Source organism: Cricetulus griseus, chromosome 6 (genome assembly GCF_003668045.3).
Source record: "Cricetulus griseus strain 17A/GY chromosome 6, alternate assembly CriGri-PICRH-1.0, whole genome shotgun sequence".
NCBI lineage: Eukaryota > Metazoa > Chordata > Mammalia > Rodentia > Cricetidae > Cricetulus > Cricetulus griseus.
The window spans coordinates 64,940,190-64,959,106 of NC_048599.1; the positions used below are offsets into that span (position 1 = coordinate 64,940,190).

The window sequence follows — 18,917 nt, forward strand, 5'->3', positions numbered from 1 at the left end:
TGATTGCTCCTAGGCAGGTACCCAGGAAAATAAATGCAGACTCAGGTCTTGCCTGTCTGCTTTTCCATGCTCCACCCCCTGCCACTGGCATGGCACCAGAGGGGCTAGTTGGCAGGCTCCATGGTGCCATATTATGAAATGTCAACTGACTTGGTGCAAACAAGCCCCAGCTGCTGATGGCCAGTGTAGCCCAGCATGCTTCTGGGCAGAGGCCTCTGTCAACTGGCCTGATAATGCCATTAAAACGAGCTTTCCACACGCAGCCTGATAATCTGCCCCATTAAATGTTTCAAGGGAAACTGAGCTTCCCTGTTCTGTCAGAATGTTAGGTCTGACTCTCTTCCATGGCCTTATTTTTGGGGACACATAAAATTGCCCAGATGAAGTTTACTTTAAGGATTTGGGCTCCTTACCAAGAAATGTGAAAAGGCAAATTGTCATCCTGTCCGGAGTCTGAGAACATATTTGGCAAACCCATCCCCACACTGATGAGACTGAAAAACTCTTTTATTGGTTTAAAGGCTGGTGAATTCTGTCCTGCAAGCAAGCTCAGAGGAGGCCACAGCAGGTGAAGGCTGTGGCTATGGTGGGGGAGCAGTGAGGGGTGTGATGGGCAGGAGGTTTTCTGAAGGTTTTAGCACTTTTGTGTTAAATAGAAAACTCCCAATACAAATCACATTCCACCCCCCCATCATGAATCTTGAGAGATGAAATGACCAAGAGAAATCACTGCCTGCAGGTAGCTTGATTTTCAATTTTTATACTGAAGATTCAAGAGACAAGTTTTAAGTTGCCAGTTTGGGTCAGTTTGTTAAGTTAGCCTTGAACAGTCATGGGGCATGCTTTTCTGATGCTTTTAGCAATGCCTAAACTATTGGTCCATGTACTACATGTCAGTAGTGAGGTGACTACAAATTAAAGTTGTGTTTCCTGTAAGTGAAGGTTGGAGTAGTGTTGAAACATAAGTCTGCATCTTTATAAAGATTTGTCTGCATCTTTATAAAGATTTATTTTATTCTTTGTGTATGTGTGTGTGTGCATAGGTGTATATGCACGTGGATGTGGGTGCCCACTGAGGTCAAAAGAGGGCATTAAATCGCCTGGAGCCAGATTGTAGGTAGTTGTGAGCTGCCCCATGTGGGTGCTGGGAATGGAACTCCAGTCATTTGCAAGAGCAGTACGCACTGTTAACCACTGAGCTATCTCTGTGGTCCCTGTATGTTTATAAATCTTGGATGATTGTGATGTCTTTTTCTCCTTGTTAACTAGCTGGAAGTGTGCTCCAGTGTCAGTCTCCACAGAATCATCCACAGTCAATAAGAGTGGCAAAACATCTTTCTCATATAAGACAAATCCCAAGTACACAGACTACCATGTTGCCCTCCTAAAAGCTCTAAGCACAAAGTTTGTATGATGTTTAGACTTCCTGTCTCATCTCTATATATTCTCCCATCTAATAAGAAAACCTTGAGCCCAGTCTTTTATATATGCTTGGTGGCCCAAACGGTGCTCTCATTTCCCAAGTCTGAACTGCTAGCTAGTCTTCTGAAAGGAGCATATGCTCATAATTACTCCAAGCTGCTCAGAGATAATGGACAACAGAGAAGTTATTATCCTCAATGTCATCGTATGTCTTTGATATGATAATCATTGAATTCAAGATATCAGAAATGATGGATGGCCTTTGATTTTAAGAGTATCCAAGATGCAAATCACCTGGCTTGTTCAGACTCCATTATGATGGGTGAAGATCAACCTACAGTATGCAGTCTAGGCTTCAGGACCTCCAGCTACTGGATGGTGACAGCTGACACAGAACTCACAAGGAAGTACTTCATCCTTTGAAGCTATCTGAGGTGACACCACAGCTTCCTTTTGCAGACTCACTTTACCTGGAACAATTCTCAGGAGTCTTAACTGAATACCACTGTTGGAATGTGTGCTACTCTGTGAATTCTGAGAAGCAGCCACTCACATGGGCATCACATTGCTTCTTGTGGCAGAGTTTCTTCCAAGCACATAAGATGATCCCAGGACATATTAAAATGGAAAGCTGGGATAGTACTGTATGTGCACGTATGACAGCTACAGGACTGCTAGGACATGTTGTGTGGATCTTGAACACTGCTACTGTAACTGGTCTCCTGGACCTTCTTACAATTGTACAGCAAGTAGAGGAAGGGAACACCTGTTACATGCCTGGTCAGCCTTCCTGTGAAAGGAGTGGGTCCTGTAATCTCTACTTAGCACTATTCCTGGGGCAAACCTATACTCTACTGACCCCAAAATCACAAATGTAAGCACCTTAAGATTTCTTCAAATGGACTAGTTCATAATAAGCACACAGGTGATTTGTGTAGTCACCCCAGCATCTTGTGTCCTATCACTTGAAATTTTTCTCACCTTAAGAAATCCAAACCATCACAATACCTTGGAATATGGCCCATCTGCCCTATTATAGTTCATTTAAGAGAGCCATACCTTCCATTTAATTACACATAGATAGCAATTATGAAACCACTTTCTAATTAGAATTTTATTTTGCTTTTTTTTTTCTTTTAAAGAAGCTATTTGCCACAAACACATACTCCTGTAAAATTCTTTAGCTTTTCTTATTCTTGAACTTTGAGCTATGTGAGTTTTCTTTGGAGAGTATTTTACTGAATGTCATATTTAAGAATCATCATTGTATCTGGACATGGTGGCACATGTTGGCTAACTCAGCACTTGTGGAAGTTAGCTAGTTAGAGACCAATTCTGCTAAATACCAAGTTCCTAAACCAATGTGGAATACAAGCAAAATTGAAGATTAGAGAGAATCATTGGTGTGGGTGAAAGAACCTGTAGCTCATCTTTTTCAAAGCTTCTGAGTATACATGAGTTCATTTATCCAAGCTAGCATTGACGATCACTGCTGTTTTTTTCTCACATTTTTTGCTTTGACAAAGGTTTCACAAACATTTTTATGTATATCTCCTGATACAAATGTGTGACTCTGAACAGAGGGTGTATACAGGTTCACATTAATTAAACAGGGCCACACTGCTTTTGAACATAAGAAACACTTAACTGCTGTTAGCTGTAAGTGGAGTTACTACTCTTCACTCTCCCAGCATTTCAGAACTAGAGTTTTCAGTTGTTTTCCCAGCCAATGGGTCCTCAATGCACCTCTGCTTAGCTTTGTTTTATATTTTCTGAATGCTGACCATCTTCTCAAGTTTATTGGTAACTCATTTTGTGAGTCTGGCCAAATATATTTGTTACTTATTTTGTGTATGTGTCTGGGTGGGCGTGTACACATGCAGTGGCACATTTACTGGTCAGAGAAATAAAAACAGGTCTTCAGACTTGGTGCCAAGTACCATTGGCACCTTCGTGCTGCTCATCCCCTTCAGCATCACTCTATTGGAAGTGAATTTTTTTTTTTTTTTTAGTGATCCATAAGAATCCTACATATACTTTAGAACATGTTAATTTGTTTGTATGCATTTCAGATGTGCTTTCCAAGCTTGTGCCTTAATTTTCACACACTGCAGTATTTATTGATGAGTGAGCATTCTTTATTTTAATGCGACCATCTTTCTTCTTTTGTTAATATTGCCTTTATCTTTGCCACGTGATGCTAAGAGACATGGGCTATATTCTTCTCTAAAACAACATTTCCCATGCTCATTCTGACCCTGATAGATCTATAATTGATTTTTATTTGCTAAGGGAGGTCAGGTTTCATTTTATTTCCTTCCACACAATATATATTCATCTTTTAAAATATCTTTTTCAGTAGTTGCATTTGACCATGGATTTGAGATACCACAATTCTTTCTTTTCTCTCTCTCTCTCTCTCTCTCTCTCTCTCTCTCTCTCTCTCTTTTTAAATTATTATGTATACGTGTATGTCAGAAGAGGGCACCAGATCTCATCATAGATGATTGTGAGCCACCATGTGGTTGCTGGGTATTGAACTCAGGACCTCTGGAAGTGCAGCCAGTGCTCTTAACTGCTGAACCATCTCTGCAGCCCCTGACACTAGATTTCTCACAGACATGTTCTCATATATGCTCTGACAGTCCTCTCCTCTTTTGAACCATCTTTCCTCTTGCATCAATTACTAGCTTTCTATGCTTACCAAATCTCACGTTATTTTTCGTGATATAAAGTAGACAGGGTCTTCCACTCAGTTTTTAATTTTATTTATTTAGTGGAGTTTTTGGTTTGTTTTGAACTCTTGTCTTCTAAATAAATTTTAGAGTTAAATCCTTAAATACCAAATAATCCTATTTGTTTTGACCAGATGACTTTGAAGCTCTGAATCCACTTGGGTAGCTGACGTAATGCTCGTCCTTCATGATGACAATATGCTTTTCTCCGTCAGTTTAGATCTACTTAAACGCTTTCAATAAAGGCAATCTTTTCTATATTAATCATGAATGTTTGATTGGCTTTATCCTGATGGAGTTCATCTTTCATTAACAGTATTTTTACAATGAAAATGCCAAGCTCCTCATTGATAATTGTACATAAAAGTACAATTTGTTAGTGTAAGACAACATTGTATCTAATAGGCACATCATATTCTCTTATGTTTATGTTGAATTCTACTGAAAGGGATTTTCTTCCCAGAAAATCACCTCCATAAACAATACTGCTTTACTTCCTTCTTCCCTCCCTTCCTCCCTCCCTCCTTCCCTCTCTCCCTCCCTCCCTCCCTCCCTCCCTCCCTCCCTCCCTCCCTCCCTCCCTCTCTCCTTCCGTCCCTCCTCCCCCTCCCTCCTCTTCTTTCTTTCCTTTCTTTCTTTCTTTCTTTCTTTCTTTCTTTCTTTCTTTCTCTTCCTTCCTTCCTTCCTTCCTTCCTTCCTTTCTTTCTTTCTTTCTTTCTTTTTTTCTTTCTTTCTTTCTTTCCTTCCAAGAAAGGGATTCTCTGTGTAACAGTCCTAGCTAATCTGAAACTCACTCTGTAGACCAGGCTGGCCCCAAACTCCCAGAGATCCCCTGTCTCTGACTCCCTGTGCTGTGATTAAAAGCATACACTACCATTGCCTGGCTCACTGTTTCATTCCCGTTGTTGCAACATGGTTTATTTATCATTCCTTTGCCTGACCACACTGGCTTGGATCTCTACCACAATCATAAACAGAAGCAGTAGACATAGGTGTTTCTGTTTTGTTTTGATTTAAAAAAAAAGAAAGCTTTAAAATTTTCACTAAATATGCCTTTATCGTGGGCCTTTTTATAAATACTTTGTTGAACACTAACCATGTTCTCTTCCATTCATAGTTACCTATAAAATTTCATTGTAAATCATAATTACATTTGAACAAATGTTTCTGCATCATCTTTTTGATAATATTATTTTTCTTCCTTTAATCCATTAACAACCCACTAATTTTTTTATTAATTTATTTTTTACATTCCAATCCCAGTCCCCCTCCCTCCTCTCCTCCTGCTCCCTCCTCCCTCCCATCTGTTCCTTGGAGAGGGTAAGGGCTCCCCTAGGAAGTCTACTAAGTCTGTCCCATCATCTTGTTGAGACAGGATCAAGGAAACTCTCCACCCCATACACCCTGTGTCTATGCTGGTCTAGGTATCTCTTCATACAGAATGGGCTCCACTTAGTCAGTTTGTGCATTAGTGAACAACCCACTAATTTATAAAAGAATTTTATAATTTTGAATCAATTTTTCCTGTCTGAAACTAGTCATCTTAATCATCAGTTTCTATATTATGCTGCGTTCAGTTTGCTGATATTCTGGCTAGGGCCTTTGTTTCTGCCTTTGTGGTTTTCCCTTTATCTGACCTGTGTGTTCTTGTCTGGTAGTGTGATCAAGGCCACAGATGCTATCAACGACATTATCATGAAGCTCCATTTCCTGAAGCACTCTGTCTAGGGAAAGGTGGGAGCAATAAGGCCATCTGGCCTTGGCTCACGCTCTGTGTGATGATTCGAAGCTACTAATCTAATTTCCTTAGTATTTATAGAGCCATCCAGGTGCCTTGTTTCTTCTTGGCTGTTCTGATAGTTGATATTTTTCTGGAGAGTTGTTTTATGTTATTTCATTTACTGGCAGGGGCTGGCCCATGATCTGCCACATACACCTCCTCGGCATCTGGAGTGATCTATACTCTTACTTTCTGACACTTGTTACTTGTTCATTCTGTTCAATTCTGTTCAGTTTCTGAATACTGTTGCAGTTTTCAATTAAACTGCTGTCTGTATGGATTTTCTGAGCTGTGCTTAGATTTTCTTAAATTTCCATTCTCATCTCATCTTACACGTACAGAGTTCACCCATGTGAACCTGTAACTTACAAAAACAGCTTTCTGTTGTTAACTCAAGATTTCCTTCTAATTTATCTGGGTTTTTGCTTATTAGTTTTATTCTAGCTATTAATTTTGGAAGCTTCACTTTTTTAATATTTAAATTATCTGATTTAAATATTCACAACCATACATTTCAATTTTACCTTTGAATTTTCATACTTGGTATTTTTAATTTTTTGTAATGACTATTTTCCAAATTCTATTATAATTAATTTTTTAACACGACTAGTGCCGATAATTACAATTTTTGAAAAAGAAAGCATGTTTTATATTGACATGTGCAAATAATTGTTTTTGTTGTTGAATGAATGAATGGATGAATGATTTCTAACATCATCCATTTTTTTTTTTTTTTTTTTTTTACTGAAGGATGTGGGAAAGCCTTTATTGTTTGTGGAGATTTGCAATGGTCTTCCTTAAGGGTTTTAAAATTACTTCAAAACAAAGCTTTGATTTGCCAGGCATAGTACTTCTTCACACCTGTAATTCAAGAACTTCAGAGACTGAGGGAAGAGGATCGATATGAATTCTAAGCCAGTCTGACAGAGACTCTGCCTCAGAACCCTACAACACCACAACCACAATCAAAAAACCTGCTTGTTTTTTTTTTTCAATTACGAACAGGTATAAATATGGCAGTTAATTCGGTGTACTTGTTAATACAGAACTTAGCCTAGGAAAGAATCATATTTAAGATCTCACCATCCCCTAAATCAGCCATTTTACTTACATGTTTGCATTATTTGTTTATAGGCCACCATGATATACAAAGACTGAAGGAGGCCCTGTCATGTTAACTGCCGAACTCTGACCATGTTACGCTGTACCATACACATGGGCTACCATGAAAGCCAAATAAAAAATAGTGCCAAGAGCAGAGGCACATTTAGTTGTTCTTTTTTTCTATCCTATGGTTTTCTTTCGGTATTGAGGAAATTCATCTTCCAGCATCTGACTGAAATTCCTTCATTTTAATTGCATAGTTGTGCCCCAGCAGGGCCCACACAGACACAAGGACAGAGCAAAATGGATTTCTGCAAAGCCAGTGGGGCCCAAGAATCACTGAATGGGAGATGAAGCATCTGGTTATAACTTGACCTTCTGCTATCCTTCAGGATGACACAAAGGAGGTTTTCATTAATGTTGTTGTTCTTTTTCCTGGTAATGTTGGCAATACAGTGGAAACAGCAAACATCTTAAGCAGACAACTGTACAAATGAGCCTTAGGAAGATGAAGGACTTGCTCAATGTATAGAAAAGAACAGATGTTTCTCAAGTCTCTCAGGCCTTCTTATACTCAACCTCCAATCTTAATCTAAGAGTAGCCTATTGGGCTTGCTAGAGAAAACACATGGTTGCACACATATAATTCAGGCCTCTTCTACAGCCTTGCAACTGACTTCCTGTTGCTCTGAGCAGACACGGAGATCTCAGCTTATAGGTGAGAATTCTGTGTACCGACCCAAGTTACACCTCCCTGTCCAAGCATATTCAGTCTCAGAGGCCCATGGCTTCCATAGGTGGCAATTCAATGTCTAAGTCCCTACAAGGCTGAGTTTCACATAACCGTCATAAGGCCCAGTTTCTCCACTGTCTTACTAAGACCTTCTAAACATAGTATGCTGCAGGCATTTCACCACTGCATTTTGAATCACATTCTTCCCTAAGCAATCATCTCAATGTCTCAGTTTTTCCATTAGTAAGATGATTAGAGTACAGAGTGATCTATTTATAATAAGCCCTAGCTTAAGCACTGTGGCTTTTCTTTGGCCTCATATTAAATGCATCTCTCTTTGTTAATTAATGTGCCTTATCCCAGAGTTGCAAGTCACAAGTATGTTCCTGAGTTGGACAGGGAGGAGGAGAACCACACCCTAAGCAGAAGCTCCATCAGTCTTCAGAATTGATGAGAATGCAATAGTCATGTGAAGAGCAATGCTTCAAAGCTTTGCTCCAGGCTTGTGTTAGGCCACTGGTTCTCAACTGTCCTAATGCTCTGACCCTTTGATACAGTTCCTCATGTTGTGCTGACCTGAACCACCCCCCTACCATAATTTTTGTTGCTACTTCATAACTGTAATTTTGCTACTGTTATAAATCTTAATATAAATGTGCAGGATATTTGATATGCAGCTCCTGTTAAAAGGGTTATTTGATCCCCCAAAGGGGGCACAACCTTTATCATAAAGGTTGAGATAAAGGCTGAGAACCATTATCTTAGACTAAGGAAGTTGACAGCCTCTAGGAGAAGAGCAATGGGATAACTAGATCAGGAATGAAACCCCAGTGCTTGTAGCTCTCTATTGCTTTTAAGACTCCCTTCTCACCTAGGATATTTTGCACATGCAAAACACCTTAATATGACTTAATAAGGTACCTGGCATAAAAGTTAATTAATGAAGATGAAAACACTAAAACTCAGGTTATTTAGTAACCAGGGCTTGGAGCCAGATCCCAATTAAACCACTGTTGTGGTAAAGGAAGGGATCAAAATGCCCAATAGGTTCCATCTGGCTGCCTCTGTGGGTCAGCACAGAGTCTCATGGCCTTGTCAAATTAGCTTCTCCACCTTCTTTCCAGTGCAGGGACAATCTGAAGTGGTTCTCCAGGGGACTCCCTAGAAAGGGGCTGGAAGGTAAGGAATCCAGCAGGAAGCAAGCATGACTCACTGGGAGCCCAATCTCCTTTGTCATTCATTTCACAGGAGGGCCCCTAAACCTCCAATCCCATTTGTACCCCACTGAGGAGATCTGATAACCGTGTTGGCAGAACTAGGACTTTTCAAACTTCTGGCAAGGACCTCACTGACCCATAACATGGCTGTACACATGATTTCTTCTCATACTGTCTTTGTAAATTGACCATGGCTAACCTTGCAGTTCTAATCAGATCAGAGTAACATTTCTTTAGCTGCTGCTCACTGGCAGCCTCCTGGGCTGAAGCGCGACTCCGAGTCAGCCTTAGATACCAAAGGCAGATTGTGGAGTTTCCAGAGGTCTCAGGTTTCTTTTGCTTTTATCACAGTTGGTGAGCTTTGTAAGGTCCGTGTTTACAGCCATGCAAATTAGCCTCAGCTGGAGAGAACTCAGGTCAGGCCTAAAGGAAATCACGCACTGGGTCAAAGGTATTTTATCAAAAATTACAAGTGTGGTCATAGTACTTAGGTTAAATCAGACTCCCTTAGGAAATAAATGGACAGCTTTGTCTGGTGTATCCTGAACTCTTGGCCTCTGGAACCTGAAAAGTCTTCTAAGATGGTGGGGTGATGAAGGGCCAAGCCAGCCTAGTGGAGGCAGACCACTTCCACCGTTGGCTCTGGCTGTCAAACACTTTTTGTATATCAGGACAATTATGATGAAGGAATATCATATCTTTAGAAGAAGAAATGTGTTTGGAAACCTTGTTTGCAGTATATGTTATTTATTGGCTAGGCAAGTCTCAAACTGACTGACTGTACACACATACTCAGTTTCAAAATGTCTGTGAGACAAGGTGTTCACATACAGGTAACTTCTGATATTTTGTGCATGGAAAGAGTTGTTTAAAACTTCCTCTTCAGATGTTATGTGATCACAAAAGCTAAATGATACAAAAAGCAACCCCTAGTCAGGTATCCACGAGGCAAGCTCACAGGATGCAAACTACATTGAGATTTTTCCAAAGATTGCTAGTTGTTACCGCAGTACCTAAAAGAACTTTATTTTAAAATAATTCAGTTAAAACTAGGGGTTTATTAGAATCACCGTTATTCACGGAGGCCCATAAACCTATGACTCAGACAACATGGTGGACACTTAAGGCAGCTGCTGAGTCTGCAGAATGCTCCAGGAGTGCTGAGATGCTGGTTCCTGTGGGATTCCCTGATCTAGTTGCTCTCTCACACAGAAAGTCAAATTAGAGATGGTAGATATTAAGTGCTCTCATCTGCAGAGTAACCACCAGAGCCTGGGAAGCCTTCACACTGAAACTCATCTGTTGAAAGATGAGACAACTGTCACACAGAGACTTCAAAGGCCCCATCCAGGATTTGGTTCTTGGCTAGGGTCAGTCAGAACTATAAACCATGACCGCTGACAGCAAGTCAGTGCTACATTTACTGTACAATGACTGGAAATAAGATTCAGACTATACCAAGTGAACCTGAAGTCAACACTGTACTTACATTTAGATGAATGCATCAGTTTTCATGTAATTAAGAACACACCCTGCGCTTTCTATCCTTGGTCTGCTACGTATGAGCTGTGTGACGCCAGGATGTGTGACACCCAGCCACTCTATACTCTAGTTTCCTCATTGACAAAAGGGGAATCATGATAGGAGCCATATTCCTGAGCTCTTGTGGAATTAACTAAGTTAATATATATCAAACAACTAAACTATTAAAAAACAAAAACAAAAACAAAATAACAAAAAACCTCTTAGCATCAGTACTACTAATGAAAGGTCACTGATCATCTTCACTTGGAAAATACCCCCAAATCCAAAGTTACTGAGACTTCTTCTGATCATAATAAGCGTTTTCCGGGAGAGCGGGGAGGTGTCAGTGCTTGTGAAAAGGTTATTGCCTTCAATTGGGGGGGGGGGAGCAAAGCATTTTCAAGTTTAGTGTGAAGTATCCACGTGACTTGTAACTTGAGTACATGCGTAGGATATTTCTTATTCCTTTTCCATCTCCCATATGCTTCTCCTTGAGATCTGAAAACTGGAAGGATTGCTGCCATCATCATATCCCAGCATGGCCACTCAGCCTCATCCCTTCTCTACCTCTAGACACTGCTATCATCTTAGAAACTTGGGATAAATGAATGAGGTTCCAGGTTAAAAACAAAAGGAAAAAAAATCACTGTATTTAACTGGTTTTCTCTCAGTATAACTTCAGGTATATAATCACACCTTATACTCTTTAATTAGATGATCTCCAAGTGTGTATCCAAAAAACTCTACTCTGTCTTTATAAAGATTTTAAAGATATGGTAGAGAGGGGGATAGGTTTTGGAATTAGTTCCAAAGGAGCCAAGTCCCAAGTCATTCATTCCAAGCTCTGCAACTCTGCTTAGGAACAGCTTTTACTATGCTGACACTTCCAAGATTTTCTAATATACACTTGGCTCAGAGAACTTGGGATAATGTGATGTGAAATTTGGCCTCCTGGGCTTCCATTACTGTCTCTGGAATAGGAGAGACTTAGCTGTGACTCTCATTCTAAGGTGCCCTCTTGTGGCTTTTGGGAGGTAATGACTGCCCTGATGACAATCAAGCTGGCCTGAGTTCTGAGCCCAGATTAAATTATTCTTTTAACAGTAAACTCCCAGGAAAATACCTAGATTTGATATTCTGAAAGAAACATCGATATCTGTATGTGATAAGTTTTGCCCACTTTTTAAAAACTAGCAGGTAAAGTAGATGTGCAAGTCAACTTGGGGGTCATATCAATTCTAAATAAAATCTACAAGGTACTAATGTTCTGCTGGTGCCTATCCGGGAGGAGCTCTCACTTCCTTTGGGTAAATCTGGCTAGTCATGTGTCTATTAACTGCAGAACAGTAAAAGCGTAGACCTTTCCTGGTCTACTCGGTGGTCTGGGTAAAGTATTAATATTCCCAAGATGTAGAGTTGTACAATCAACACATGGGCATTCTGGACACAATAATGCAATGCATTTATCAAACACAGGAGAATTGTTAAAAAAAAAAAAGTGCCAACTTATTCTCACCCCCAGTGGGGAAATGATACGCATACCTTTCCAAGTTAGCACTGAGAAATTATCTTTGTTACAAAAGCTGGAGTAATATAAACTTGGAAGGGCAGCAGGTTATAAAAACCCTATAAATTTCTGTTTGGGCTTCCAAGCAATGCTCTCTTTTCACTATTCTCCCCTCCCCACGACAATGAGACACAAAGTCTGGGAGCTGAGCATTGAAGCCTCAATCCTCGCCAAAGTGACCAAATTATAATCGATGCAGAAGGATTTCGGCACCAGAAAGTTTCAACAGAGCATCATCTGCTGAGCCATCACAGCCCAGCTCCCCCAAAAGGGCTCAAAGAAAGTAGCCAGGATCCCATTAATTCTTAAGAAATATCTGCTAAGGAGACAGAAGGAGGAGAACGATTTTGTACATCTCACAGAAGAGGAAACAAACAGAGATGATTCATAATTCAAAGTCAGATCCCAGCGTCTCAAGAGCAGAAGGATATTGGCAGGTCTCACAGATTTTCTGTCAGGCAAGTTTAGAACATAACTGGGAAGCTTATCAAAAAGTAGTGACCTCCTTGACAGAGGCCAAGAGAAAGAGCCTTTGACAATAGAGACAGAAATTTGGAATCCTGTCAGGGTGCTGACCTTCTTGCTCGGGAACAAATGTAACTTAAGGAAAGTGTAAACATGGACGCACTAGCAGTGTAAATATATATTTTACAGTGCAAGAGAGAAAACGCCAGCCAACCTGAGATGAAGTACTAGAAGTTGGAATGTGAAATTACAGGAAATTGTGGAATGCGTCTATAAATAACAAACAAGAATGGTCCAGAGATATTCTAGATTCTTTTAAGGATTTTATTATTATTATTAGTTTTACAAAACAAAGCACAGTCTCAAGTAGCCCAGCATAACCTAGAACTTATGATCCTCTTTTTTCAGCTTCGCAGGTACCAGAATTACAAGTGTGTGTGAACACACCTGGCAATATATTCTTCCCAAAGCTTTGACATGACAGTAGTTTATAAAGCAAGAGATTAACATAAAGCCCTGAGGACGCCTACAAGTATTTTCATAATTATAATTTCCTTGCATTCCCACAGCAGCCATGCTAAGAAATTGATAGTCTCAAATTTATAGAGAAAAGGCTGATGGGGGAGGGTAGTTTGTTCTGAATAGAGGAATAATAAAGAATGTACAGATTGGAGTGGTAGTGACTGTTGTGTTCTGTGCTCTTGCTCTCAATTTGGCTCCTACTGTGTTTGTAGTGGCTGGTGGGCCTGATGTGAGGATGAGGATTGCAACCACCTGAGTATGCAAAGTGTCCTGTCTAGGATTTCTTTGTTATAGTTAATACATAAAACGCAATGGGTTGACTCAAAGGAAATAACACACTTGGAACTTATGTATTTATTTGTACTAATTGTACACAAGACCCATATTTTTCCTCAGGAATTTAAATTCCCTCTCCCTGCAATAGAATACTACAGAACATTTTGGATAATCTCACAATGAAAGAAACAGTTTAGAATTCATCAAGTGCGACTGTATCTTGGCTCCTGTAGCAATGGCTGTTCCTGTTCATCAACTTCAATCATCTCTGTGAAAACTGTGACTATCAACAGTGTGGTGTGCTAAAAAAGGAACCACAGACATGTATATACTAAAGATCTTGTGGATGCTCTCCAATGCTCACTATTAACATCTTCCCAGTTAGAGATGTTCAAAGCCCTAGAAGTCACTTCAGTCTTGGTTTCTATGTCCTAATGAGAGAATGGAACTGTACTATGAGTGGGTTTCCTTTTAATTCTTACACTGCTTACTGTAGAACAAGATTCCTGCCCAGTTTGAGAATCCGTGTGTCTTCGTGTAAGACAGGCTCAGCAATGGTGAATGTAAACACTATTATAAAGCTTGACATTAGAAGCTCTCACCTGACTTCAGCAGACTGGACAATGAAGCCCATCCATCATTTCTGAAGCATACATTTGAAAAGCACTAGCTCTACTTAAGAAATTTGTATGTTTTTGCCTCGATGTTGGCTGAGCCACTCCTTCCAAAATTCAGAAAGCTGAAAGCTTCAATATCCAACACACATGGTTCCCCCCTAGTTCGGACATTATAAAAAGACCTATTTGACAAGTGTTCTTGTGGTCTTCTCATACGGGAACCATCTCATGATTGTGCTGAAGGATTTGGCCCCCAAAGCTGAAAGTCCTCTGAAAAGCCACTTTCATCTTTACTTCAGGAGAAGTGAAAACAAACATCCTATTCTAGAAGAGGCCAAAGGATCTATCTTGATGTTAGAAATCTGGCCACAGTCATGGAGGCTGAGCAGGCTCAAAGGGGCAGGTTTGCAGTCTTCTGGCATTGATTTATCTTGTTACCTTCTTTAAAACTTAAAACCCCAACTTAAGGTAGTTTACAAAGTTCACTGAAAACTCCAAACACCACCCCTCTTGGGAAGCCCACTGGACCCAGACATTTTGGCTCCACTTGCAGTGAACCCTTAAACATAGCACATATGAACGTAGATTCTATGGGGTGATGGAACCTCACCAAGGAACAAGCTTGAAGAGTTCAAAGGAAGCACATCCCTCCTTCAGACAATGCAACAAAACAAATAATCAAAGGCAAATTGTCTTAATTAAAATCAACTGTTGAATAGGCACACAATTTGGAGATAAGGAACTAGAATGAATGACCAAATGTTAACATATTTGAAAACAAATATTCACTTACAAAAACAGAAATAATTCATTTTAGGAGGATACAACATGTTACCAAAACATTCAGAGAGAAACAAAACAGAGCAATACAATTGAAGAAGAAATAGAAAACACAGAAGAATTCAGTATGCTATTGCATAAGACAATACTTGGGGAGTTTTGGGTTAGAGAAGCTTTGCTGGCAGAGGTAAACTGAGGCTGTCTTTAGAATGTAGGGATTTTCCTTCTGCCTTTCTTATAGTGATGGATGGCATCTAAAAAGGCCACCCCTCCCAACTCCATCCATAAGAACCTAACTTTCCTGGAATCCATTTCCTGGTCTGTCAGTGACTTCTTGCCTAGTACAGCTCTTAAGAACCCCAGTTGTTCCATGTAATATATACTCTTAAAGATTCATTCTGTGGACTAGAGAAATGGATCAGTGGTTAAGAGCACTTGCTACTCTTCCAGTGAGCTTGAGTTTGATCCCTAGCATCCATGCTGGACAGCCCACAACTGCTGTAACTCCAACTCCAGGAGATCCAAGGCCCTCTTCCAGCCTCCACAGGTACAGAAATTCACACACACACAAATACATACACATGCATACAATTAAAAGTAAAAAAAAAAGATTCACTACCATATCTAATTATTGAAATCTCATTTTTTCATGACAAAATATTTCTAGTGTACTTGAAGGATGAAAATCTTTGATTGTGGTTTTAGACCCATGGGAAAATTAAATTTGGACGGCAAAACTGCAATCAGAAACTTTTGGGTTTTCTTTATGTAAGTTGCAGCCCATTTCATGTAATATAGTTATGTTCACAGCAGCACAGGGACTATGAGGTGGCACATGAAACCCAACACATAATTTAAGAAGGAAGTACGGATGACAGTAACACCATCTGATAGACACTTGAAACTTCCTCAGGCCCCCATAGATTTCACAGCTCCCCAGTCAGGTAGATTTGGTATTGATAATCATATTTTATAGGAAAGACAAAATATGAGAAGGGAAACAACCACTCTCTCCAAAAGTTTACAGAGCCAATTGGGTCTCATTGAGTTCTTAGCACCACTCCATAGTTAACAAAACATGAATGCAAAGGAACTGTGGCCATGGCGGTGACCACAGGAAACCATCACAGAATGTGGAGAGCAGCCATCAATCAGTGTGGACTGATCACACACCACGGACTATGTACAACATGAGCTCATTTCATTGTCACTGAAGAGCACGATTCGTGGCTCTTGTATTAGTCAGCTGTCATGAGCAATAACAATATATCTGAGAATTCCTGAAGCAACTAACTTAGAAAGAGAAAAGGCTTATTTCTATTTTTACCCACTCTTCTGTATGTTCTATGTTAAAATCCACTGTCTCATTTGCATCAGACCTTTGGCAATGACAGCACATTGGGTAGGAGAACATGACAGACCCAGCTGCTCTGCCCACCTCATGAGCTGGAAGTGAGGAGACTAGCGTCCTACAGTCCTATTGAGGGTATGTCCCCAGTGACTTAAGGACCTTCTACTGGTGCTGTATCCTAAAGGTTCCAGTAGTACCCCCCTGGGAACCAAAGCTTTACCAAGTGGGCCTCTGGGGGACTTACCAAACCATAACAGATGTTATTTTGTGCTACAGCTAAGGGATTAGAGAGAGCAAGGGCTGGCACCTTTCCTTGGGTCACAGTGTTTAGCTGAAGTCAGATTGGGGCTCATATCTGCCTGATTGCTTGCTGATGCTAAACTTATTCTACAGATGACTAGTGACTTTTATTTTTTAAATCCTCATGCTTTTACAAAGAAGTCATCTTTCCAATGGGACTTGCCTTGAAAACCCATTTAAAACTGTAGACCCCACCACACTTTGCCTATGCTGATCCTCCTGCCTTGCCAAGGTTTTGCTCATATTAATGACCATTAAACTCCACAGGGCAACAGCCATTTTAGGGTTGGTTTCTTTCCCTCACACACATTACTAATATTTACAAAGAGCTGTCCAATAGAACTTACTATGTTACCATATTTAGTAGCTACTCAAGAAAAATAGCTAGTGTAAAGGACTGAACATTCCATTTTGTTTAATTGTTATTATTTAAATAACTACATGTTGACACATTCTAGCACAGACTTAGAACACTGCCCTGAACCATAGAGTCTAATAAATTGGTTCTATGAATGAATTTGTGAATGAGATATATTTGCATGTATACACACATATTTATGTATGCATGAGTGAATGCACCTAAACCTGTGTGCACATGCATCTGGAAGCAGAGGCTGATGGCAGGTGTCTTCAATTACTCTACATCTTATTTTACTATACTGGCTTGTCAGCAAGCCCCAGGAATCCTCCTATCTCTATCTCTCCAAGGCCGATAGTAAAGGCACTCACTCTACACCTGGCTTTTTGACCTCGGCAGATCAAACTCAGGTCCTCACATTTAGTGACAAGGCACTTTACCAACTGAGCAATCATCACAGTCTTTTGAGATCTATTTTTTTAGGTGGAATACAAACTACTTGCACTAAGGCAATTTACACACTTTTTTTTCCCAATAGAATTAATGACTATAGTTGTGCTGGCTAGTTTTATGTCAACTTGACACAAGCTAGGGTCATTGGATAGAAGAGAACATCAATTGAGAAAATGCCTCTATAAGATCAGGCTTCAAGGCAACTCTATAGGGCATTTTCTTAATTAGTGATCCATGTAAGAGGACCCAGTTCTTGTGGGTGGGATCACTCCATGCTAGTGGTCCTGAGTTCCATAAGAAAGCAGGCAAAGCAAGCCATGAGGAGCAAACTAGTAAGCAACATCCCTCCATGACCTCAGCATTAGCTCCTGTCTCCAGGTTCCTGCCCTGTTTGAGTTCCTGTCCCAACTTTCTTTAATGATAAACAATGACAAGGAATCAGCCTAATAGACTCTTTCCTCCACAAGTTTCTTTGGCCATGGTGTTTCATCACAGCAAAAGTAAGCCTAAGACAAATAATAGAATAAAATTTAAATATTCAGACGATAAAACCAAAATAGCAAGGCCAGGTTTCTTAAACTAACTGGATCCTTTTGCCATCCAAGACTTAGATCATTTTCTGGGGCGAGGGTACCAACCAGCAGGATGTGGCTATGACTACAATGATGATCACACAGTACCTTTTTGACTTTGTTCTTCTTCTCGTAGGTCTCTGACAGGGGTTTTTTCTTCTGTTGAGTCGTGTCTTTGGAGAATAAATATTCAAATTCACTGGTGTCCCTAATGTGTGGTTCTTCTAAGGAGTCCCATAAAGTTGGTGTGGCATCTTGGCTTGAAAGAGAAAGCATCAAATTAACTGTAGGAAACGAAGCAGGAAATAGTGTAATATGATGAAGTCTTTCTCTTATGTGCTTTTCTAAAATTGTAAAATTTGGTAAAGCTCAGATCAAAGATTTTCATGTCACACATTTTAGAAGTCAAAATATGTAGCAGGATATTTTAACCTACATCTTCATGCAAACACCCAAAAAGCAAGATGGTTATTATTTCAGGACAAGAGCTCTGGAGAAGGCCCTTAGGACTAGAATTCTTATGGGTGAGGTTTGGGGCCATGTAAACTGCTCCTCTCTTAGCTGTGGCATCTCCAGCAGGCAAAAATAGCATTACAGAGAAGCAGAAGGAACAATCAATTCTATACATGGGCAAGTCATTTTTTAAAATGTATTATATTTTACTTATTCATCATGTGCATTTGCATGTAGGGGTTGGTAAATATGTGGGGAAAGGATACTTTCACACATGCCATGGCACACATGTGCAGGTCATAGGACAATTTTGGTTCTCTCCTTCTACCACTCAGATTCCTGGGATCAAATTCGTGTTACTAGGCATGGCTGCAAGCATCCTACCCCAACAGAGCTGTTTCAGAGGCCCCAAAGTAATTCTTCAAAGGATTGAAAATGGAACATCAAGGTAAAGATGTGCACCCCTCTGAGGATTTTAAATTCAGTTTTCAGGATTGAGTCAGCACATCTCAGTGCAGACACTACAGTACATCAACCACTTATCTGACACACTGGATTTTTAGTATCCCACCAGAGACAATGCTGCCACACAAAACCATAAAATTTTGGGGATTCCAACTAAAGTATCCATGGGGAATTTGTGTTTTATTTTCCAGAAATAGCCTGTTATGAAGCAGTGAACAAGTAA

The 18,917-nt window shown here is 40.1% G+C and overlaps 1 protein-coding gene across 4 annotated transcripts in view; it reads right to left on the reverse strand.

The window, feature by feature from the left end:
- Fmn1 (formin 1) overlaps positions 1-18,917 on the reverse strand; it is a 343,529-nt gene that overhangs the window by 161,960 nt on the left and 162,652 nt on the right. For all 4 annotated transcript variants that reach the window (XM_035446230.1, XM_027422271.2, XM_027422272.2 and 1 more), the window contains one exon: positions 17,885-18,035. In XM_035446230.1, coding sequence (XP_035302121.1) covers positions 17,885-18,035 — 151 coding nt within the window. The remainder of the gene's footprint in view (positions 1-17,884; positions 18,036-18,917) is intronic.